This window comes from Macrobrachium nipponense, chromosome 3 (genome assembly GCF_015104395.2).
Source record: "Macrobrachium nipponense isolate FS-2020 chromosome 3, ASM1510439v2, whole genome shotgun sequence".
NCBI lineage: Eukaryota > Metazoa > Arthropoda > Malacostraca > Decapoda > Palaemonidae > Macrobrachium > Macrobrachium nipponense.
This window is the reverse complement of record NC_087202.1, coordinates 4,996,627-5,023,423: the sequence shown is the minus strand read 5'-3', so window position 1 is coordinate 5,023,423 and position 26,797 is coordinate 4,996,627. Positions and strand designations below refer to the sequence as shown.

The 26,797-nt window shown below is 36.7% G+C and overlaps 1 protein-coding gene and 1 long non-coding RNA gene across 2 annotated transcripts; both read left to right on the top strand.

Annotated features, from left to right (window-relative positions):
- The first annotated feature begins 469 nt into the window (after window positions 1–469).
- LOC135222123 (pregnancy zone protein-like) lies at window positions 470–24,370 on the top strand. The gene is given in 21 exon segments (XM_064260292.1): window positions 470–476; window positions 741–893; window positions 896–984; window positions 986–1,087; window positions 1,545–1,699; window positions 8,115–8,170; window positions 8,392–8,556; window positions 10,797–10,917; window positions 12,331–12,541; window positions 12,765–12,961; window positions 13,180–13,259; window positions 13,452–13,558; window positions 13,701–13,851; window positions 14,447–14,580; window positions 15,898–16,001; window positions 17,074–17,089; window positions 18,272–18,667; window positions 19,077–19,292; window positions 19,786–20,022; window positions 23,474–23,629; window positions 24,235–24,370. Coding segments are annotated over 21 exon segments (2,943 nt in total). The 3' UTR covers window positions 24,325–24,370.
- LOC135221612 (uncharacterized) lies at window positions 3,478–6,032 on the top strand. Its single transcript, XR_010316046.1, has 3 exons — window positions 3,478–3,561; window positions 4,450–4,614; window positions 5,991–6,032. It is a non-coding gene; the product is annotated as an uncharacterized LOC135221612 (long non-coding RNA).
- Window positions 24,371–26,797: the final 2,427 nt, after the last annotated feature.

Below are 26,797 nucleotides of genomic sequence, written 5' to 3'. Positions count from 1 at the left end.
ATTCCGTATAATTATTTTCCCTAGATTAAAGATAAAAGACTTCAGGTATTGACGTATCTGTTTTCAAACTGGAAGCACTCCAATACTTCGGATACATTATTGTATCATGGAATTATAATGGACTTGAAGAAACTTTTCAAATGGTTTTTTTAAAGATACAGTGGACCCCCGTATTCGCGTTCTTGACATTCGCGGACTCACGCATTCGCCGGTATCTCTATGGACCATGTCTACCCATCATTCGCTGTAAATTCGCGTATTCGCGGTATTTTTCTATGAGAAATGTCACAAAATTCCTGGTTTTGTCATCAGTTTCATATTAATATGCACTTTTTGTGATAAAACTATTAAAAGACCAGGTGGAAACATTTTTAGTGGGTTTTTCCTTGAGTTTCAACTAACGAATGGGCAGTTTTCAGCATTTTATAGGGTTTGTTTCAACTATTTGCGGATTCTAGCTATTCACGGGATGTCTGGTACGCATCCCTGCGAATACGGGGGAACACTGTAGTACCAAATATTAGATATGGAAGCCTTACCAGTGGGAGCACGACAGTAGCAACAACTAATATTGATTTAAAGCCTGAAGAGAAGATAATGAATATCAGAGTTTGAAGAAGAAGAAGAATTCCGTGCTTTATGCTAATATATATAGTTTATGGATATTCTTTTGTTGGACTGTGGTAGTGTATGACAAACAAATCTGAATTTCATTAACAAAGCATTTTTCTCCTGTACAGCTGCAAGCGGATACCACTGTGTGAATGTGACAGTTCCCAGCAGCACTAGGTATAATTCTGTTCTTGAAATTTCTGGAGAAATAAACACTGCGTCCATCTCCGAAAAACGCGACCTGATTCTTGTGTCCCTCACGCAGACTTTTATCCAAACCGACAATATCTGTACATGCCGGGCCAGTTAGTGCGGTTCCGCATCCTGGCCATTACTGGAACGAGAGCTCTCGTTTCTTATGAAGACCATTCCAGAGATATGGATTATGTCGCCTAGTGGCAGAAGGTTGACGCAGTGGAAAAACACTCCCAATCCAGTTGGACTGCTGCAGTTGGACTTCCAGTTAGCTGAGGAGGTGGAAGAGTGAGGATTTCTTCGAAGATCAGATAAGGCATTCAGATTCTTTGATATTACTTTACAGACGAATGAGCTGTCTAGATTTCGTTGAAGGAAGTACATGGTGGCCATAAAGTCCAGTACCATTAAGAGTATTTATTGCTCAGTAAACTATAACATAGAGTAATGCATTTTTTTTGTTTTTAGAATGTTCTACATTTCCTCAAGTTTACAGGCAGAGCACTTCATTCTACAAGAAAAATCTGCATTAATCTATGTTATTTGGTTTCTGAGCAATAAATACTTGTAATGGTATGGACACCATGTATCTCCCTTGTGAGCATACTCTTACAACTCTTTATCAAGCCATTGTTGCTCTCTCGCTGTTCAATAACGATAGAACAAAGAGTCATCGGAAAGACTGGAGAACAAGTTTGAGGTGAAACTGAGAGAACTTATGATTTCATTCTTTGCAGGGCACTTACCAGATTTTCGTGAGAACCGAAGAGACAAGAGCATCGCAGAGTTTCAAAGTGGAAGAATATGTGTTGCCAAGATTCAGCCTCACCATTCAGCCACCCCCTTATGTCTTGGCAACCGACACAGAGGTCGTTTTCTCTGTATGTGCCAAGTGAGTATACTTATCACATTCCCAGTAATAAATACAAGCAATGTCTCAGGAATTAGAATTAGAATTTTACTTCATAAGATCATGAATGAGGAAAGTCCTGTTAAATGAAACGTATAAATACACACATACGTATATCTATATACTGTGGTTCCCAAGGTTTTTTCCGGTCGTTACCCACTTTTTATAAAGGATACAGTATGTATAAACCCATGGTTTTATACATAGTTATCCTCAGATTTTGGCCCCCCCCCTGCATTCTGATATATATATATATATATATATATATATATATATATATATATATATATATATATATAATATATATATATGGATATATTTTGAATAACTGATCAACATACTATATGAGACGTGATGAGAAAACGCAATAGCATATAATAACGGACATTGCAGGGTTAACAAAAGGTCCTGGTCACTTTTTATCCTGTAATGCCGTTTATAATATGCTTACCTGTACTGTGTTTCTCATTGTTCTGATCAGTCTTGCCTAAGTAAAGAAAGGGTCGTTAAGACCGAAAGATCCCAGGCAGTTTCTCGTTTTTCATTTTCCTCCGTGGCATTACCTTTGAATTATATATAATATATATATATATATATATATATATATATATATATATATATATTATTATATATATATATATATATATCTAAGTATGTATGTATGTGTGTTATTCTTATTTAATTAACCCCTTTTATATATTCATTTCCATGTCATACTTTCAACAGTAATGCTACTTTTCCCCTAGTGGGAACAAAGATTCATTGTATACTTTAGCACCAGGTCGCCATATTGAACCAATAATCTAACGTCAAAGGTATCACTAAAAGAAGACAGACAACGAGTTCGTCAGGCACCGCCATAGAGTTTAAAGAAAAATGTTCAATTACACATTCAGGGATCCTTATTCTGAAATTTCTTCTCAATAGGTACACCTATGGTCAGCCATGTTAAGGGGACTCTTAAGCTGTCTTTGACCTGGTCGTATTTTTATCATTTTTACTACGATAGCCCAACCCCGTTTGTATATGTGGAGAAGGTACGCTTTAACTTGTTTGCAAACAAGAGATTTGTTGTTTTCAAAGTAAAACATGAATATATATACCAGAAACGAAAATCGTATCGAATTGATTCATAGCAGACAATTGAAAATGGAGATGAACTCATCCAGTCGTCCTGCCAGTGGTATTTACCTCCCTTTGTGACAAAAAATCATTGACAAACCTCAAAAATCTGTTCCTGTCTCAGTTTTATTATTATGGTACTCGTGCGTATTGAAGCTGACAAAAAATGCACTTAAATTTGTTCAGGATAGAATAAATTGTATTAATTAACTCAGAAAAAGCATTCTGTGAACAGGTTCTTGTTTTAAGGTTGCTATGCAGTACTACGGATGATTTCATATCCTTAAAACGATGTGTAATATACTACTTTTGTATGTTTTAGAATATTTTTTTTCTTGTTATTTTTTAATGATTCTATTAAAGCCTGTTCGTTCAAGTAAATAACTGAAAATTATATTTCCAAATGGAGGATTTGCTCGCCTAAGTAAACTTTTCTTAGCTGTAAGATTAATGTTATTATGGAATAATGAATTATTTTCATCTATTAGATATTCTATAAATACTTCTTTAGACACTAAGCGGTTTGTGACGAAGTCAGCATATCAACGGCTGACATTGGTTACGTCGATATCAAATAAAAGTGAAGGTTCTTTTGTCGAAGAGGGAACAGGCAACGTCGCGAATGCCAACAGCTTTCTGTGGAAGTGCAATACACATCTTCCATTTTAGAAACCATCACCCCTGAAGAAAACGTGAAACCAGGACTGCCGTTTAACTTCAGAGTAAGTCGACTGTCTTCAAATTTTTCCTGCAAGCTTAAACACTACACAAGAATAACTATCTACGAAACATTGTTGGTGGATTTCAAGATATCTTTTCACCACAAGTTTTGCATTTACTATTTTTCTGTTCTACTTACAGCAGATATAATCCTGCCTGTGTAACCAAAAACTGCACAGGTAACAATTGTTTGGATCATTGCAAAATATCTTCGAACTTTTATAAACTTCATTTTCCTGCAAGACGGGTGATAAATATAATACTACTTTGTCAACAGTTCATAAATGACTTGAGACATTAGTATATATTTTAAACAATCTTCTAAATGCCGATCCTAATGCTGAGTAATTTTTTAACATTATAACTAATATTGTACGATGAAGTGAAGCCCCTGTATCTTTACATTACCATTTTTATGGCTATACAACGTTGGAAATATGGAAATAAAACAAGGCGTGACCCGACCTCCAGCTTACTCGGTCCTCATGTTAAAATCTACGGACAAATAGCCCATTGTTTCACCAACGATGATTAAAATAAATACGCTACATTTTATAAGAAATAATTTTTTATGGGTCCTTTTATTAGATGGAATTCTCTTTTGGTCTCAGAACATTCTTACCAGTCATATATATAGACATATATATATATATATATATATATATAGATATATATATATATATATATATATATATATATTTGGATTGGAGGAAAGGAAAATGTTTAAAAAGTTGGACAGCTATGAAATGGTAGAAAACGCTGTACCTAGCTGACAATGTGTCCGGAAGGGTTTCTGCACAAGAGCTACATAAAGGACTGTCCAGGTGACACGAGCAACCTGGCCGTGTCCCTTCGAGACAGTTTGTTTTAGAATGGCTTTTCTCCTGCAGGTGAAGGTGACTAAACCAGGTTCTTCGACGCCCGAGGGCGTAATTGTTTCAGTATGTGTGGGCTATGGCAGTACTTGTAAAAACTACTCAGCGGATGAATCCGGAATCATCAACGCCTTCATTCCTCCTCACCTTCTTGTGGACTCCTCTTATTCCTATATTTGGGTAAGTTCAAAAAGTCGTTAGATATGTAAGCTTATCATCAGCGACAAATTCAGTTCATGTTGTCAAAGTATAATTACTTGGTAGCTGAAGATTGACGTAGAAGTTGTAACTAGTTTTTTGTAAAATATTAACGTTTTTTGGTAGTTGCTAATATTACTTAATTAATCTCTGGGGAAACTGTTAGAACTCTTCCCAGTAATCAGAATGTTTACAAATGCTACCCTTGTAACAAAGTTACATAAAAATTGAAATTACTGTTATATCACTTGAAAGCTGTATTGCTTCCATTTTGAGTTAAAAATAAGCAAGTAAAAACGTGACAAAGTTTCTTCAGCATAATCAAGTTCTCTGTACAGCCATAGAAATAGATCTATCTTTAGGTGGTTTCGGTAAATGCTGTATGAGCCGCGGCCATGAATCTCTCAGCCAGCCGTGTTGTCCTGTGTTGTTGCGTTTACCAGAAGCACGATTATGGCTAAATGTAACCTTAAATAGAATAAAAACTACTGAGGCTAGAGAGCTGCAAACTTGAGATGTTTTATGATTGGAGGGTGGGTGATCACCATACCAATTTGCAGCCCTCTAGCCTCGGTAGTTTTATAGACCTGAGGGCGGACAGAAAAAAAGTATTGACTGACAGACAAGCTGGCACAATAGTTTTCCTTTCAGAAAACTAAAACATGAAAGAACCATAAACTACCCCATGGAAAACAAACAAATCATAACATTTTATTGATCAAAATGCGCAACTTAGATGTTTTTTTTTTCTACTCCCAGAGTTGATTATCTGGACTAATATCCAAAAACACCACATTTTTTGAACGAAAATGAACAAATTCTAACTTACTTGACATCGTTCACCTAAAGTACAGTGTGGAACCATAATTTGTTTAATGTCATCACTGTGAACATTACCAATGTAACGGCACTGACTCCTCACCAAAAAATTTGCTGATATATCACCCCAATGCTTGATCCCCATAGCCAGGTAGGTGCTGTCAGCACTCCAGGCAGGGTGCACGGGCGGGGCATGTTAGGCTTAAGGTAAGGTTCCTTTTCCTCCGCGTTTCCCTTGACCCCCTAGCTAGTTGCAACCCCCTTCATTCTTTTAACTGCACCTCTATTCACACTATCTCTCTTCACTATGACTTCCCACCCTCTCTTGTAATTGTTTCGTAGTGCAAAAGCAAGATTTTTTTCTTCTGTTACACCTTTCAAACCTTCTTATCGTTAATTTCCATTTCAGCGCTGAATAACCTCATAGGTCCTTGTGGCTGGCCTTTGGCCTAAATTCTAAAATTCTATATTCCCATTCCTTGCACTGCATGAATGCTTGAAAAAATTATCTGTATTCCTACATTTAATTTTCATTATAGGCACAGGACCTCATTGAATATCAGCAAGGCAATCTGGGTTGGCTATATCTGGTTACACTAGCACAACCCCGGCAAGATTCTTTTCTGCATCTCAGTCCAGGTCTCAGCCTGGGGTTGCTGCCTAAGTCACACAAATGTTCACCTGGTGGAGACACCATCACAATCCCTGTGATGTTTGTGGCTAACGATACTTCTTCCATCATTCTGCACATCCAGGTAAGTTCACTGCTCCATTTTATATGTTACCATTAATTGATGAATCATTCAGGAAGTTTTCTGCTGATAACTAAAACTAGTGTATGTATGTAACAATACTTGGGATCTATTGTTATGTCACCAATTGGATAATAATTCTTGTGGCTACCATTATTGGATCATTTTTTATGGAGGATACTTCAAAGAAGACTAGGAAAATGAATAGTAACTGTTGCACATTTCATATATTCCAGAACAGAGTGTCTTTCATAAAATCTGGATCTTTGCCATAACCTAAGACATCGCGTTAAGTGAGGACCTGGTTTCGTATGATTTTGTCTGTCAGTATGCTCCCTGGAAAATTGAATGAGGTATGAGCCACATGATCTTCCTTAATTCTGAAAAGAGATGAAACAACTGAGGAATGAAAAAAACGTCTTACCTGAATTATACAGTCTGTGTAGTGCCATTATAACCTATTCCATGTTCTTCAGAAGAACACTGAAAAGATGGCTTGAAATTGTCAAAGTAAATAAACAGTTCAGAATGACCTACCTGGAAAAAGAGAGAAATTCCAAATCATAACAAATGTGTGACAGGTAAATGAGGATAGATTAGCAGAAGAACACATGGAATCCTCATAAGAAGGCATACAGTTGGAAGAATCGAAGACAATGTTGCAATTTGCCCCCCCCCCCCCCCTGCTGTAAAGTAGTGGTGTAGCGTTCCTTAAAGTAAGTAGCATTATATGTAACTCAGGAACTGCCTGTAATAACAACACAATAACATATACTTTTAATTTTCCTGCAGGTGTTCTCAAGAAGTCAGATCACGTACACCAGCGAAGAAGTCCACGACTTGACTCCAAATGACCTCCCAATCAGCGAGTCAGATCTTCTGGAGCCTTTGCAACCACTCAATGACAGCAGCCTCATCCAAGGATACTTCAACATTGACATTCCCTTAGGGCCATTGACTTCACCTTATCTTAAGGCAAGTTTTGAGCAAATTATTGATATCTTAGGTATTTTATCTAGGTAATTATTATTTAGTGTTTATTTTATGTTTTTTTCATCTAGGCTTTATATATATATATATATATATATATATATATATATATATATATATATATATATAGATATATATATATATATTAGTATATATAATATATATATATATATTTCATATATATATATATGTATATCTATATATATATATATATATATTTATATATCTATATATCATCTATCTATCTATATATATATATCTATATATATATAGGATATTATAGATATATATATATTCTAGATATATATTAGATATATATATATATATATATATATATATAGATTATATATATAATCTATATCTAATATATATATAGTATATATAATGTGATTACTATATATATATATATATTATATATATATATATATATATATATATAGATATCTATATATATATATACACATATATATATATACATATATCTATATATATATTCTATATATATATATATATATATATATAATATATATATATATATATATATATCTATCTATATATATATATACATATATATATATATATATATATATATATATATATATATCATACTATATATATATATATATATATATATATTTATATATATATATAGGTTTTTGCTTCAATGTATGCATGTGTTCATAATTTTCCTAACTTTGGCTATTGCCAATGGAAAAAGAAATAATAAGATGTAGTAATACGTCTGAACCTTTGTTAATGTTTATAAAGAAGAACCCCAATCCCTCTCCACAGGTCCTGATATGGTACTCCCGCAGCGATGGCGAGGTTGTCTCAACCTCTGGAAGCGCAGACGTGAGCAAATGCCTCAGGAACCCGACCTCCCTCAGGTGGGAGACGAAAACGGATGCTTTGCCTCTCCAGGAGGATGACGTCAGTCTCCGTCCTATCATCCGCGCCGAGCTCCGTCTGTGGCTTAGGTTTGTGTCTTCCAACGCACATATGGTGTGAAGTTACTGGTAATTGTATACATGAAGACAAGACGTTTGTCAGAGTAGTTGTTGAAGATTAGCATCTGAAGACATTTAGTTCTTCATTTCAATCTAAGGAAGGAATATAAGCTAGCATGATATAACTGGAATCACCCATCAGACATCGAACCTAAAGACATTCTATAATGCTTGTTGCTCCATTTCCACAGGGGTGGTGGATGAAAGCGTTGAACTGCTCTCTGGAGGTCAGCGAGGAAACCCGACGCTTGGAACAATATTCCAGTTGTTCGAAGCAGCAGAAGTTAACCCGTGGGAAAACTCACAAGTCAATGATTATCTTTATTGCAATGGCAATAACGAAAAACTTTGTATCGGTATGTACTTGATCAGTGGATGGTAGATAAGGAGCGGGCCGCATATTTCCGAACTGTAACCGAGTACTTAACCTTCCCTGAAAAGTGGGATGCCATATCTTCAAAAACTAACCATAGAATCTTCTTGAAAAACAAATCTCATTATGTTTCTCACAACCAAATTACCAATAGTTTTACTTCTTTGAACTAACCTAACCTAACCCAACCTAAATGTAACCTAGGGGCTTGGCAAAAAGATGGGGCTGGTGCAATACCAGTATACATCTCGGAATTTTTTCGACCGGGCCTATCCCTCCATGAGCTGTATGTTGGGTAACGTATTTTGGTAATATCAGATGATTTCAGGTTCGAGGTGGACCTATCTTCTTGAACCAACAAAAGAGACAGGTTGGTATTGTAATGATGTGAGGATATCCTGATGATGGAATCACACTGCAGTTACATAAAAAAAAAAAAAAAATTAACAGGAACACTAAGTATATTGAGAATACCTCCACCAAGGGACAAAAAGCTTGAAAAAATACAGAAAATACATAAAGCCAATCACATTTGCTTAAATGAATACTGGGACTCTTAAATTAAGAGTTAGGCAAAGCACAATCTTATTATAAATCGCGTAATGTCTGTCCATTGGTCTGTCCATTCAATCACGGCCAAACGGCTGGTCCGATGGGCATGAAACTCGGCAGGGTTATAGTAGGGACCCCTAAGATCGTTTGTAATGGGGTTTCATCCCACCTCCCCCCCACCCGCCCCCCTCCGAAAGGGGTAGGGTGAGAAGGGATTCCCTGAAACGGAGCTGGTTTCTGTTCGTGAAAACGATTGGTTGGTTTATGCCCGTAGACTTAGTTAATTTACGAATTTATCATAGTACATAATTTCTGTATGCATATATTTGCTAGTATTAGTAATGACTAGGAAGTAGAGCTTGATGACTCCGTGATGACTAAATGTGAAACTGAACAGGTGAATTGCAGTGGCTTTAATGACCTCACTCTGATCACACCACTCGACAGATTACGACTACGACCCACCGAGGTGCCTGCAGGAAGTCGTAGAAGAAAGCCCAATGGATACACTAACATGCAAGATGCCTTGAAATCTTTTGACGTGAGTTCTCTCTCTCTCTCTCTCTCTCTCTCTCTCTCTCTCTCTCTTCTCTCTCTCTCTCTCTCTCTCTTCTCTCTCGTCTGTCTTTTACGCCTGCCGTTCATTGTGTATTTTCTCTAAAATTTGTATCTGTACAAAAATGAATTAGTGAAGTTACCGATAATGTGATTAAAATTCATGAGCACTATATGATATATGTAATATATATATTTATATTATATATATATATATAATATATATTATATATATCATCAATTGTACATTTATTATTATATTTTATATTATATTATATATATAATAAATAAATATATTATTAATATTATTATATATATATATTATATAATATATATTCTATATAGGACTGATAAAAATGTTCTGATACAGCAGAATTCCATCTAATAAAAGGAGCCCATAAAAGCGCCCAAATTATAGAGAGTAAGTACCTATACTATTTCAGAGACTGCTGTCCCTCTTTTCAACAGTTTTTCTGAAATATAGAACTTATTCTCTATATTTTGGCGTTTTTATAGGCTCCTTTTATTATATATATATCTATATATATATATATATATATCATATATATATATATATATATATATATATATATATATATATATATATTTATATATATATGAAAAGATAAACAGACGAATCTCTGATAGGTTTTGTCAAAAATATTATTAATTACTAATTAATGATCAAATATATACTCAAGAATTTTAACGTGAAATTGTAATATCGACTTCTGAGTACTTAGTAGAATTTTTTTCTATTTTTTATTTTATTTTATTATATATATATATATATATATATATATATATATATAATTTTTTTAGGTGCTGGGGCGTACGTCATAAGCGATCTGACTCTGGAGACAAGGCCCTGTTATTACACCTATACTTACTACTATGATTGAATGAATAAGTATGCTGTTTTACTTTTCACACCTACGTATACATTTATATATATACATATGTATACATATATGAATAAAGGCAAAAGCCACGAAGGAAATTGAAACAATAGAGTAGCACTGGTCCAAGGCCCTTCGACTCCCGTCCTTTACTAAGCTGGTCAGGAAAGGTAGTTATTATAATATTCCTGTTAACTAAAGTACCAATCCTTTCCAGTCATTGATTATGGCGCTGCAGGGATGACCACCTCGGCTGAATTTGGTAATCTCCTCACTACAACAGACGCTACGGCATCTTTCGCACCAATCACAGAACCTATCTATACTACCACAAGTGGGTATGTGGAATATAGTCCCTAATCCGGAAAAAGTCGAACTCGATAGGACCTACTTCCCTGAAACGTGGCTCTGGGAAACAAATCGTTGTCATTAGGGTATGTCTGAGTTTGTCATTAGTTATGTCTGAGTTCGATCGAATCTTATGCTTACAAAATAGTAGTTAGTTAGTTATTTTATTAACAAAAACATACAATTATTAGTACAAATTCGTCCACAAAGAGACATAATACAAAACAATCAAAGTGGACAGTAATCTCTTCTGCTCTTGCAAGTACATGGCCGACAAAGAAGAAATACATCAAGAAAAATACAACTTCAAGAGCAAATAACATAAGCCTATAAGACAACAAAAAACGAAAAAAGGGACTTACTACAGAGAAAAAACGTAGTCACATCGCCATCCAGTATCAAGTCCTAACACACATAATGCTTGAAGAAAATGAAAAGTTTATTTGAAGAAAAACATTAAACAGAAGACAAAGCCCTACATTACTCATCATAAATATGAAGAACTTCATAAAACATATTAGTACCCAATCAACAATATTATCTAAAACAAATACCCCGTAGGGTAGTAGTGCCTTCAGTGTACCTCGTGTGGTACACTGTAGTCATTACTTAAGGTTCTTTGCAGCGTCCTCCTTGACTGTACCTCCTTTCATATTCTCTTTCTTCTAGCTTGCTTTCCTCAGCCCCCTCCTGAATAACCGCATAGATCCCAGCACTTGGCCTTTGGCCTCTGTCCTATATTCTTCTCTGTTCTAAAACAAATCGTCTGTCTCTAATGCAAGTGGTAATGGAGCGTGATTAGTAAAAAATTGTATGAGTAAGTGACAATAACTTGTATGCTTAAGGAAGGTATTATTATTATTATTATTATTATTATTATTATTATTATTATTATTATTATTATTATTATATTATTATTATTATTATTATTATTATTATTGTTTCGGAAGGAGACCTCTCGTAGGCAAATTTTGTTAAAAAAAGGTTGCTGCTTTCAGCACTATTAATCTTGTGGAGAGTCTTCAGAAAAATAGCTTTGCTGCAAAAGAACCTTATGCCCCATTGAAGACTGAAGCCACTTTCAACTGATTCGAAATTTGTGTGGTGTTGATATTGGAAGTCTTTTACCTATGATCCCCCGGTTTCGGTGTTATGAAAACGTTTCTAACCATCCCCCGTCTATTCCTCTGAGTAAAGTAACAGTTTTTCAAATTTATTATTTGTTTAGACGGGAAATCTGTGCGAACGATGATTCATTTCTCTCTTTGCTATCCGGAGGCCTTTTGCCTATCCTTAAAGGCTTTGTATTTATGTAAAATTTGCTCAATTAGAATAAGCATTATGCTGAAGCACTTCGAACGCCTCCTGCCCCTGTCCACAGCGAAAGTGGCGAGACGGTGAAGGAGGTCGAACTTCCGGATATTGGTGACGACGTGGGTGGGCGAAGCCGTCTGCCTCCATCCGGAGTTGGGCATCGGGAAAATAAGCCCCAAGTCCTCCATCACCTCCTTCGTGCCCTTCTTCCTAGACCTCAGTCACCCAGCCACCGCCCGCAGGAACGAGAAGGTCCCCGTCCTGGTCTCCGTCTTCAATTACCTGACCGAAAGTCTGCCTGTAAGTGATGGATCCCAGGGACAGAATTGCATTCCTCCCAAGAAGGTCTTCCTGTCAATGGTTCGCTCTTCTTTTCAGTGACCCATAGCTGCCAGTTTGCTCTTGTTTATAAAAGAAACGATTGATATTCTGTTACAAGTGCCTGGCCCTGTAAATATATATCAACACTCACACTACAGAGTCCACGCTAACATAAATGAATAATGATTTCCTCACTCACCAGGTGACCGTTGAGTTGCTGCCAAGCGCCGAATACACGTCCCCGACATATTCGACGAAGACCTGCGTCTCCGGCAGCGGGAAGGAAGTGGTGCAGTTCCTGGTGGTGCCTCTGGGGGCCGGGGGACGTCAACCTCACCTCAGTGCCTCCATAGACACTGCCGACGGAAGTTGCGGCGGGACAGTTGACGTCGAAAGGAGGTACATGAAAGGGAAGAGGAATTTTGGGCTTCCGTTCTCATTTGGCCGAGTTTGGCTCAACCTATGTTAAATGACGTTCTGTCTTCATGTGATACATTGAAAACAAAATAGATACATAGTACTTAAAGACTGAATAATTCTAAAACTTATTGGGCAGGTAAGTGAAATGTTTTACATATATGTCAGTATTAATTATACTAATACCTGCCTTCTTTCAGCGACACCGTCATTCGCCCTTTGAAAGTGAAATTCGAAGGAATAACTAAAGCATCGACACATGGGCATTACTTATGTGGCAGTAAGTGATGAACTGTTGGAAGATTTCATTGTGGAAAATAATATGTACTACAACAAGAATGGAAAGAGAAGTAAAGAGAACATTCATTTGCTTATACACATATATTATTCTGTTGTTAGCAACGTGTGCCTTACATTAGATCAACATTGCATAAGACGGTTACTTGAAGTAGGCTTTTATTTGTTTGGGTAGATGACAGCGCCTTTACGTGGTCCGCCGAGAGTTATCCTGGGACTGTCAACGGCTCAGATAAAATTTACATCTCTGCTTCCGCTGACCTCCTAGGACCGACCCTTGAGGTAAGAAGAATTCCTCCCAGTTGCTGGAGTCAGTTATAGTGATTGTTACTATAAATATCACATCTAAAAACTTGGACAATACCAATCCTGTCACTTAACCCATCAGCAGTTCCTGTAGTGATTCATTTGTACCATTTTTTAGAACCTGGGAAACCTGATCCGAATGCCTTATGGCTGTGGTGAACAAAATATGCTGAACTTTGCCCCAAACATATACGTGATGCAGTACCTGAAATCGTCAGGTCAGCTCACTCCCAGCGTCGAGGATCAGCTTCTGAACTATATGAAAATAGGTAAGCAACTCCTTTTGTCAGTGAGGGTATGTCTGGTAATGGTTAGATTTAAAAACATCACTTATACTGCAGCATGCATCTATATAGATATATATATATATATATATATATATATATATATATGTATATATATATATATATATATACTATAATATATATATATATATGTATATATACATCTTTATATATATCAAATTATATTTGTCATGTCATTCAAAATCCACATTTCTGCTAGAAAGGACCTGATTATTATCACGCTTTTAGAATGCACAGATTAAACCAATGACAGACGTATTAACTGATAGAAATACCATGACAGTTTCAATCATTGTGAATATTCAATAATTGTGAATAAGGCCAAACACATAGACTGAGTCGTCAAGTTTATAAAACGGCTCCTTTTTAGGTAACAATTCGACTGAAATCTGAAATCGTTTTTAATGTCATCACTCATAACCATTCCCTGCGTTGTCTTAGCTAAACTAAGTTCTGTGGATAATAAAGCTGGAACCTACAGAAAAGAATACTGATAACTAACAGAGTCATATGCATAAATATGTGTTTATTTCGATGAAATACAATTTCTATCCTGTAGGCTACCAGCAAGAGCTGCGCTACCAGCACTATGACGGATCCTTCAGCGCCTTTGGTAATTCCGACGCCTCAGGATCCACTTGGCTCACAGCATTCGTGCTGAAGTCCTTCAGTCAGGCTGATAGTTACATCACTGTGAGTACAGACACTCTATGCATTCTAGTAGTATACTACAGTGTTATATACATACGCTGAGGTTCTCTCTCTCTCTCTCTCTCTCATACATAGTACTCGAACATCAACACACAATGCACACATTAAAGAATGGACACACACACACACACACACACACACACACACACAACACACATATATATATATATATATATATATATATATATATATATATATATATATATGTACATACATATAGTTTGTGATATATATATATATATATATATATATATATATATATATATATATATATATATATATATATATATATATAATAAAAACATTCAGGAGTCCCAGGAAGACAGCAGTCTAAGAAGCATGATTTATTTATATGAGAAACGTTTCATGTTGCGTCAACACATCATCAGTCTGCAATCATTAAAATTTTTACTTAATAAAATACAAGTTAAAAGTACAAATTATTACCAATAAAAAAAATCGCTAAAATTAATTTAAAACTTTAAAATAAAAACAAAACATGAGTAAGTAAGAAAGGCTACCTATTCAAGTTAAGGAAAAGAGACAAGCAACCACAACTGTTCGTACATGCCCCGACAACACTTAGGTCAGAGAGAGAGGAGACGAAGAAACATCAGAGTTTAAGCCTGGAGAGAGGTGCTTGATAAATAAAGACTCAAAGGTCGTTAAGTAGACTGTTTGTTTAGTAGTGCCTGTCATTGAAAAATGCTTTTTTCCCCCATTAATTTTGCATTTGGATGCATGAGTCCTTATATTAGAAAGTTCAGGATTGGATATTCTTGACCCTATCCTATAACTAAGACCTAGATGGCTATAATAACGAACCTGCAACAGCCTTCGAGATGATCCAACGTTATTACCAAGGCACCTTGGGCATTGAAATTTATATATTATGTTGGCTCTCATGAATTCTTCAATATATAAACTTGTATTTTATTAAGTAAAAATTTTAATTATTGCAGACTGATGATGTTTTAACGCAACATGAAACGTTTCTCATATAAATAAAGCATGGTTCTTAGACTGCTGTCTTCCTGGGACTCCTGACGGTTTTATCAACGATTTTCCTGATGTACTATATATATACATATATATATAATATATATATATTATATATATAGATATATAATATACTATAGATATATATATATATATTATACACATATGATTAATATACAAAAGATATCTGTATGACTGTCACGTGAATTTTAATATTCTCACACAAAAAACACACACACACAAACACCCATGACAGAAGCAGCAATTTTACATACTTATATTTCAACTGTTGTCGCTCAGATGGACGAGAATCTCCTCATCTCATCCAAAAATTGGCTGCTGTCCCTCCAAAGCGAAAACGGCTGCTTCCGTCCGTCGGTTTTGTGCATAAAACACCGACAGCGGTAAGCCGTGTCACTGGTTTGTTTGCTATTTCTGTGAAACTGCTTTTCGACTTTTATTTGCTAAGTACTTTCTTCAAATATTCGAGGCATAAGTTAGAATTCTCATGATCTCCAGTCGTGCTTTGGTGTGTGTGTGTGTGTGTTTTTTTTTTTTTTTTTTTTTTTTAAATATGAGACTTGTCAGCAGCAACAAGTCAAAGGTTGAGTTTTCTTCAATCCCAGAGTATGGCTGTATAACTACATAAGTCCAAATGACCCATAAATATTTACCACCAGAAGAATTTTGCAGTGTATTCCCCACGAAGTTCTTTGTTTTAAAAATTCTCTGTAAGTTCTACAGCGTGTCCGTATTTGCTGTTTACTGCAATCCAAATATCGACGATTCTATAAATGACTGTCTCTTGGAAAGAATTCATATTGCTTAGTATTTCTAGGAAAGGATTGGTATTGCTAAGTATCTCTTGGAAATTATTCGTATTGCTTAGTATTCTTTGGAAAGGATTAGTATTGCTTAGTATTTCTTGGAAAGGATTCGTATGGCTTAGCCTCAGGATTCGAAAGCTTCATTTGTTATTTGTGGAGATTGCCATGCAAAGCACATCGAGTGGCTAAATTCAATATCCCTGGTCAACATGGCTGGAACCCACGCATATTTCTGGTAATAGATCAGACCTCACATTCACAGATGTTCCGACTATTGTCAAAGCCAAGGTCTGATGTTAAGAAAATTCTGGATGATCTTGTTACCTGGGGTGGAAAAGAGTCTGACATGATTTTTCGTTTTGTTATTTAAATACGTCTCTAGTGTGTTGCTCCCAAGATCAGTATTTGTGTTGATGTATCTTTGCGGATGAGTGCAGTTTTAGTAATGCAGTGCCTGTTCTAAAGAGTGGCTTATGTGCAGACTCCAGTAACTACAGGCCAATATCTCTTCTCCCTGTGCTCTCCAAAGTTGCTGAAAAACCTATTTCTAAGCCACTATACAAGTATTTGGAATCTAAGGGATTGTTAGCTGATAGTCAATATGCATATACTCGCAGAAAGCAGTTAGTAACCTGCAATGCTCTTTTAGACTTGGCATGAGATTTGTAAGAGAACCTTGATAAGGTTTTTGAGTACACAGTAATTCAAATAAATCTTATTTATAAACTTCAGAATCTTGACGAGGGCGAATATGTTGTAGGATCACTTCAAGATTTCCTTACAGGTAGGCAACAGCGAGTCGCTGTTGATGTTTAGTTAACCAAGACCTATCGTGTCCGGAATTCTACAGGGTAGTGTTTAGTCCACTATTATTTTTGGTGTATACAAGATGTAGATGATGCGACACTTGTGGGTGTAGTAAAATCTCCACTTATGAGGATTGAATCTGCCCTAAGCCTCAATTGGGACATGGACCGGATCAATGAATAATGGTGTAGTCACTGTAGTCGGTGGGGTATGAGGCTGAACTCCAGTAAAGCGGAAACACTATTGATTCGCAGATCTTGTACAGATTTTCTACTCCATCCTCCCCTTCAGGTGGATGGGACTTGTGACTCACATCTTACTTTTGAGAAATGTGTAATGAAAGTTGCAGCAAATGCCGTATGAAAGTAAGGTATTTTTCGTTGGGCCTCATATATATTTATGACAGTGATAAGATCGATGCAACCTGTTGCAGGTTATTTGTGCTTCTTTTACTAGAATACTGTTCTCCGGTGTGGATCTCTGCTTCTGCCAAAGATAAATCTTTTAGATAGAGTGGTTCGTGATTGAAGATTTCTGTTTCTTAATAAAAGCAGTTATGACTTGGACCATCCCGGATGGTCTCTTGTTTGTCGCTTTTTCCATAATCTGCGTTTTAAAAAGATCTCTCACATTCACAGTTGATCCCTGATCCCCTTATTCTGCTGAGATTAGCCAGATTCGCTGATAGAAGAAATCAGAAGCACCAATATGCAGTAAATGTGCTTCACTGTCGAACTTCTCAGTTCCAGAGGTCCTTTATTCCTCTACCCATTGGGCTTTGGAAGTCTCCCTGAGGATGTCGTGCAATTGGAATATCAGAGGTTCAAGCAGAGATCCAGTGCATTACTACCCTAATGCTATTCTCTTATTAATTATTTTTTTTCGAATAAGTGAGATCTTATCGTTCTGTATTTCCCTCTACCTTCTCTTACCTCCTATTGAACACCGTTTTCTTTGGAAGCTTAAATTTCGTACATCAATCCGTCCATAACTGAATGCATTGTAAGTGAAAATATTCATGCCGGCATACATTATTTCAGGGAGGCGTCGATGGTTCAGAAGCGTCTCTCACAGCCTACGTCCTCATATCTCTTCTGGAAGGGAATCTAACGCAGGACGTCCAGGTCATAGCAAACGCCGTCGCTTGCATCACCACAGCCACCACAAGTAGTACCACATACATTAAGGCCCTGACGGCATACGCTCTCTCCTTGGCGGGCGACAGCAGCGCCGCTGCTACGCTCATTTCAGATGTGTACTACAGTTTGACATCAGGAAGTTCAGGGCTGTCTCAAGCTCTGACGGTTGAAGCTGCCGCCTACCTCCTTCTGGCCATGCTTAATGAAAGTCCAGGATCATACGCTGCCTGGGCACTTGATATTACTAAGCTTATATCAACTTATCACAATGGACAAGGAGGATTCGTCTCGACACAGGTTAGTTCTCTTGTTCAGTCGGGGCAGTGATGAATGGTCGAGTGACTTACTCATTGAAGGGTATCTGTACAGAATTTTAATAGTAAGTGCAATTAAGCTTTTCTTGATGGTCAGTTTAAAAAAATACTAATTCACACGCATTCTCTTGACATTTTCGTTTAATTGACTTTCATGTAGCGATGTGAAACTTACAAATATAAATAGAGGATAAGAAAGCAGAGATCTTCCAAATCATGAAATTAAAATGAACTCACAGTAAGTGCAAGTAAACTTTTCTTATTTAATAGTAAATTTTAAAAATCCTAATTCGCACGCATTCTCTTGGCATTTTCGTTTCATTTTCTTCCATGAAATTAAAATATCTTGTATTCAGTGAAATGACATTTACTGACACTTCCATTTTCGACAGGACACAGTGGTTGCTCTGCAGTCCTTCGCAGCCTTCAGCGAAGCCTTCCCGCCCACAGGAACAGACCTCACCATATCAGTCACTGCTGGAAGTCAGTCGTTTGATATCGTCATAGATTCAGAGAACAGCCTTGTCCTGCAGACTAGCTACATCACAGGCGATCCACCATTTAACGTCACAGTGACTGCGTCTGGGAGTGGATGCGCTCTTGTCACGGTAAGTTTCCGAAGCACATACACACATATACTTGCATGTACTATGTATGTATACATAGTTTTAAGGCAAGTACTGTGCTATTTATGTTGTTTCAATCTTCAATTCTCCGAGTAGCAAAACGTTTTAGGACAACTATTACCAATGAAATGTATTTTTTTTTTAGACAATAGCAGAGTTCATTTTGATAGCTTTAATACTACGTAGTTTAAGAGATTTAACCAATAGAGCGTTTATGAACAAATGCGTTATTTCATTTGATTTTGCTTGCCAACTATTACCAATGAAATATATTTTTTTGACAATAACAGAGATCATTTTGATAGCTTTAATACTAGTTTAAGATATTTAACCAATAGAGAATTTATGAGCGAATGCGTTATTTCATCTATTATACACCTTTTCAGTAAGAAAGTACAAGAGCATAAAAATTATTCTCAGATGCAGCATTTTTTACTTCTATTCTTAAGCTAATTTATGCTACTTAAAACATCAGGTTACCCACAAATACAACGTCTATGAAGAGCCAGAGAGCTCTGCTTTTGCAATGTTTGTCAAGACAGACCGAGAAAGGTGCTCCTCTATCAGTTCCCTGCAAATTTGTGCTTCCTACGTCAAGGAGGACTCCGTATCCAACATGGCTGTGATGGAGGTCGACCTCCAAACAGGATACTCGGCAGATGAGGACGACTTGAGAGGTCTCGTCGCTCAACAAGTCATCAAGCGTTATGAGGTAATTTAGGTGATCTAAATTGTTCGCCCTGAAAACCTTCCAATTTAGTCAGATATGAACTATAGTAGATTCACATCGACCGTGCATTTGATGTCTAGGCCAGTCTGTTACGACGCTCCTGATTGGCTGCTGATAAGTCAATCACAGGACTGTAAACTCAGTCTCTCTCGAGAGTTCACGTAGCTAGGATGTATATTGCATCTCTTCTGAGGGATACTTATGAAAGACGTTATCCCTCAGGAGAAGTAGAACATAGATCCTATCCATGTGAACTCTCGAGAGAGACTGAAAGTTTCAAGCCCTATGATTGGGTTATCAAATGCACGGTTGATGTGAATCTACTATAGTTACGATCCTCTGCTTACAAACTAGCGGCTTTTCAGATCTGGAATTACTCGTAAGTACAATATGGCATGTATGCGCATCAGTGGCGTGGTCGGTTTGGTCTTGGCCTGCCACCTCGGTGCCCGTGAGTTCGATTCTCGGGCATTCATTGAGGGGTCAGAGATGTTTATTTCTGGTGATAGAATTTCACTCCCGACGTGGTTCGGAAGTCACGTATTTAAAGCCGCTGGTCCTGTTGCTGAATAACCACAAGTTCCCTGCAACGTAAAAACACCATACGTACAAACAAACAAACAATATAGCATATATATAAAGTCAATACATACAGTAGTCTATATTTTTTCATCCTAACACACAATTCGCTCTATTTATATGCTACTGTATTTTATAGAGTACTTTATTAAAACCTAGATAAATTGTGATAATGATAGGACACTTCATAGAGTACTTTGCTAATACAAATAATACATAAAACCTAAATAAATTGCGATGATAATACAGTTCAATACAGCTGTATTTCTTTTCTTTTTTTTTTTTTTTACTTTTTTTTCATTACATCGTATATGATGCAATAACAACATTTGGATCCTGATTCACACATATATAAAGCTCTTTCTGGAAGAGAAAGCCCCCTGGGCCATCAATTTCCCTTTAAACTTCTTTAAAAGAAGAAGCTCTACTTCTTCGTGTTCTTCTGTTCGTTGCATTTCTTCCAGCTCCATTGGGTCTTCACTCGTCAACTCCTCTGAATGACACTCGAACAGCTATGGAAAGTCTCCTTATTCCAGTTCCGTTAGGTCCTCATTCGTCAACTCCTTCTGAAAGAGACTCAAGCAGCTCTTCAAAGTCCTCTTCCTCTAAGTCAGGCTTTAACTCTTCACTTATGTCAGGGAGACTGTTAACGATTCCCTTTGCCTCCTCTTCCTGATCAAATGATTCGAAATCGTTGACAAACTTTGGGTATATGACCTTCCATGCTCCATTCATGTCCATATCACTTAATTCACCCCGTGCAGCAGCAATATTCTTTATGCAATTGTAAATGTAGCAACCCTTCCAAAAGTCCTGTAAGGTCGCACCTCCTTCAATAGTTCCTCACTGGTCGAGCCGGCTGCGTATTCGCCTACCAATCTGGTACCCCGAGGAATGTATTTCTGTTGATGAGAAATTCATTTCTCGATATAATGTGGTTCTGATCCCACAATAAGCTGTATAGGTCCCATTGCTAAGTAGCCAATTAGTTCCCAGCAAATAAAAATCTAATCATTCGGGCCAGCTTTTGGAGAGCTTTCAATCAGCTCAGTAGTCTGGTTAAAATAAGATATACTTAACTTAACATTCTTTAATGGTTGTCTGTATGTTTGGCGAGTGTGATAAATAATTTTCACATCCGGATAGAAATCATCCAAGCAGGGTTGGCAATGATTAAATCAAACTGATTTAATCAAGTGATTAAATCTTTGATTTTTTCATTCAATAATCATGATTTTTTAATTTATTTTTTTTAATTTGAAAGCAAACAAGTTCATACTTTAAGCCGGTTCTGGTAACCTAAAAGATAAATCAATAGTAATTCTGTTATTAAATACATTTTCAGGAAAAAAAAAAGGATTGAATACACATCTAACAAATCAAAAAAATCAAATAAATAAAAATTCAAGTAAATCCCTTTTTTTTTTTTTTTTTTTTCTTATAAAAAAATCACCAACCCTGCGTGGGTGACCAGGGGCGTCGTCCAAAATTAAGAGAATCTTGAAAGGAACCCCATTTTCGCAGCAGTACGGCTTGACTTCGGGGACAAAGTGATGGAAAAGACCAGTCTTCAAATACAGCAGGAGTCACCAGGGGTAGATTAGGGGTTGGGAACTTTTTGTGGTGTTTTTTTTTTTAGTGCCTGCGGATTTGCTTGAAGTCTCCAGCAATAAAGTTAGCCTATCCTTCGTCGACTTAAACCCTGACATCGCCTTCTCTTCATGGCTGATGTATGTTTTATCTGGCATGTTTTGTCCCCAGAGTTGCCCTGTCTCATCAATATTAAAAACTTGCTGAGGGCTATAACTACTGCTATCCGTTATTTCCTTGAGCATCTCGCTGGTTTGTTGGCACTCACTGCCTCGCAAGTAACAGACATATAATGCAAGTTAGCACGTTTCATTAAGTGCTGAAACCATCCAAAACTTGCAGCGAATGTTCAGTTTTCAGCGCTTTCGCTTTAGCCTTCAAGTCATCGAAAAGGCGTCAACAACACATTTGCATATGGTGTTCCATCCAGATACCCAGAATTTCTTCCATTTCTTCTACCACCCTCCCCTCCATCTCTTGCTATAATTATTAACTGCATTGGCACAGCACTTTTTATGTATTCCATTATTCGATATTTGTTTTTAATGATCGTGACAATAGTTGAATGATTCATATCATGATGGCTTGCTACCTCAACCATTTTCTTCACCACTCTAATTTCTTTATAATTACCATTTTTGTTTTCATTGAGATGCCTAGCTGCTTTTACCACTGCCACTATCTTTGCTGGCCTTGCACTTGTCATTAGCTATGATAGAAAAAGGATGGGCTCGGTATTTCACATAAAATCGCACTAATAAATATGAGCACAACAGAAAGATGACGTCCTGCCGGCTGCCACTTGAGTAGGTTCGAGTCTCTGGGGCGTGCATTGCCTTCCCCTTCAGCTACAGTGCTGTTCAGTGTGGGTAGCAGCAAAATAATGTAACTGAACAGAGGCTCGGAATACATTATTTGATCTTGCCACTGGCAGAACAGTTTCAATTCACGATCATGGTTGTTCGTAACTCTGAAAGTTTGTAACTTGAAAGTTCGTGAGCAGAGGGGCATCTGCAATTCGTACCTGTGCATGTTAATGAAAGATATTTATAACAAATCTCCAGTTAACCTCAATGGGATCTTCTTGTATAAAGATCCTCAATGAAATAAATACGCTTTTGAGAGAAATATATCAGTATTAGTGAGATGATTAAGATTAATACCAGAAATAATTCCAGCACACAAATCCAAATTAATGTTTTATATAAGACATTCGGACATGTTTACCGGCTTCATACTAACCTGCATTGTTGACATTATGTAGGAGACGGATGGTGTTCTCTTCTTGTACCTGGAATCGGTCGGTAGCTCTGAAATTTGTGTCTCCTTCCGCATCCGGAGGGACCATGAAGTCGAAGATATCGCTCCTGGCACCGTCACCCTCTACGATTATTACACTCCTGAATTCAGGCTGACTCAGGTACTGTATAGCTGTAAATAAGGGTAATACGTGATGGTAATTGCTATTGGACCAGATTATTATTATCATTATTTTTTTTGTGACACAAAATCCTCTAACAATTTCGATCGCTTTTGACTCAGGCAAACATGGTTTCATAATTATTTAGAAGAAAAAATCACATTAAATCACTAAAAAAATATAACTATGAGGAATGTATTTATTAACAGTAAGCTGAAGAGCCCCTTTTTTAGAACAATAAAATCAGAGGGTGGAATTATTTAACAATGCCACCTTTTTTCGTTAAACACCTGAGCTACCATTCACACAGGCACTGTGTGTCTTCAAGAAAGCAGAATAACTAATGTTAAATTTACTGGATTATATTTTATGACTTATTTTTCTTTGTGGCACAAATCATCTCACAATATTGATCGATTTTGAATCTGACAAGATAATTTCGTAATCTTACTTAGAACACGTTGTACATAAATAATTAGAAAATATAGCCATATGGAATGAATTTGTGAACACCCACTTGAAGAGCCCATATAATAGAAGGATAAGAGACATGGACTTACTTTGTCGTTTTTTTTTTTTAACTGAGGTACCCTTTTTCATTTCAGTCATTCGAAACTGAAGACCCTGTGATTCAGGGTGAGGACTGTCCATCCACCACTGTAACAATAGTGATAGATGACTTCACGACCGTCTGAGCAATGTGTTAAAAAAAAGTGTCATTGGTATGAGTCTGAATATTATTCTAGACACTAAGTTTAATATATTTTAGTCATTATTTATGCTTAATTGGAAAAGAGAGGCCTTTATAATTAGAATTTTTTAGGTACAGCATTTTTGTTCATTCTTTTCAGTAACCGTGTGGTTATATACCTACATCAAATTCCATTCGAAACTGATAGATAAATGCTAATTGTAGGCCAAATTTGTAGTTATTCAAGGAAGTGCCTCTGATAGAAATATGAATCCTTGAGTGAGGTAGATATGAAAGATTTGCTTTTCTCTTTTAGGATACTTGAGTGACGTGGGTTTTTATTCGCCGGTTTTGGTAGCCAAAGTCTTGCCTATTTCCTCGATCCTTCCCTCTTCTTATTTTTAATCAGCTGTCTCCTTTCGTTTATCAGTCTTCTCGTTTCAAATTCTAAACTGCCTTTATCACGTTTGGTCTTGATATAATAGGATCACTAATTTAGATCACCCCCTGTTTCTACTAGAAGGAGCAGGACCCTTCCAGTTGCTCGCCTGCTGCGTCTCCCAAAATCTGAGGTTTTATTCCAAAACAAATACCAGCCTCCTTTCTTCTCCATCAACACCGTAGTGGGTTAGTGCCGTCAGTGCACCTCTTTCGGTGCAATGTAAACGTTACTTAAGGTTCTTTGCAGTGTCCCGTCGGCCCCTAGCTGTAACTACTTTCATTCCTTTTACTGTGCTTCCGTTCATATTCTCTTTCCACCATCTTACTCTCCACCCTCTCCTAACAATTGTTTCTTATTGCAACTGCTTTGAGGTTTTCCTCCTGTTACACCTTTCAAACCATTTACTGTCAATTTCCGTATCAGCGCTGAATGGCCTTAGTTGCCCCAGTGTTTGGCATAATGTCAGAAGTCCATATAAATCGAATCTTCTCCATCAATATTTTGAGTGTTTTTCTTTTTATTTTGGTTTGGCTTTGATGGTGGAGAAATTGTTGAGTTTATAAAACGCACATTAAGGTGATGCAGCTTTTGTAATGACCACAGCCATCGATGCTGGGAATATTGATCCTATCAACGACGCTTCCTGATTCATCTTTCATCACAGCATTGAATCCGTGTCTAGATTCACTTTATCAGTGACTTAAACGCCTGCTCTTCTTTGGAGTCTTTCCAAGTCGCTGCAGTGAGTATGTTGTCAGAGTTTAAAAGAAAGCTAGACAAAGTCATTAGGACACTGTGAGTGCACAGTAAAACCTGCTACTACAGACAAGTGAGCACACGATGTCTCCTCTTAGGATGGACTAACAAGTCTTTGAGATATCCTAATCCTTGTAACTCCTTGTAACTTTCGTACAGTTTTCCAAAACACGGAAATCACGATTTTCTTATTTCTGTTTTGGCTGATCTTAAGACTAATGCCTTTGCTGGTGGTTAAAATCCAGCTCAGTCTGACAACAAAGTAAACAACAACAACAGTATCAAAACTGCAACATTTCTTTCTTTGGAACTCTGCAGTCTCTACTTTGCTTTGCCAGAATATTATAGGCCATCGTCTTATAATCTGAGGGCCATTCTGAAAATTTGTGAACCACACAACTGCAATGGCCTCCAAAAAACAATTGTAATTTGAAGATAAAATTCGGGGTCACGTTTCGAATAGGTTGGCAGACTTGAACATCATTTAAAAGTATATTTATATGTTATATTTATTATTAGATCAACATCAACATCATTCACTTTACGTTCATTCATTTCAATTTGCAGAATTGCTGTATTTTTTTTTACAACGGTTTAATTACTGATTATTGTATCCATTTGAATATGAAGTTATTAGTGTTATATTTTGAAAGATTCCCTGTGATGCCTCGTAACAGATATAATCGAAGAGGCTGGATTGTGTTCTGCAGCATCATTGCACAGATTATGTAAAATATAAAGTGGAATCATCATGAGACTTTCATTCGATACCTAGAGACATGAATGTGATTCAGCACTGAGCTCGCGTATCTTATTAGACGAGAAATGAGTTGAAGGTTTTCTCAGAGACAATCTTGGAGCAGGTGTTGAATCAGAAGACAGATTTGTAGACAGACATCTTCCCCAGCATCGTGCTGGTGGCCATGAAAAGAAAGCAGCTATATATTAGACGATATGTAATTTACTCTGGTGTAATGAGAAAGCAGCTATGCTAGAGGATATACTATACTTTACACTGATGTAATGATTGTGAATACGTATTAGTTGAGAGTCACGCATTCGAAAAGAAAACTTGAACAACTTTGAAAAATCTCAGATAAAAGTGACAAATGGCAATACACTGTTAAAGTATGCAGAAATTGAACTACCATTGGCTCTAGTAGCTCTTAGCCCTGCATAAGACTGCATGTGACCCTTTTGAAATAGGAAATAACCCACAAACTTAATACCTCCTACCTCCTCAATGCAACTGTCACAAAACTTTATAATATGTGACATC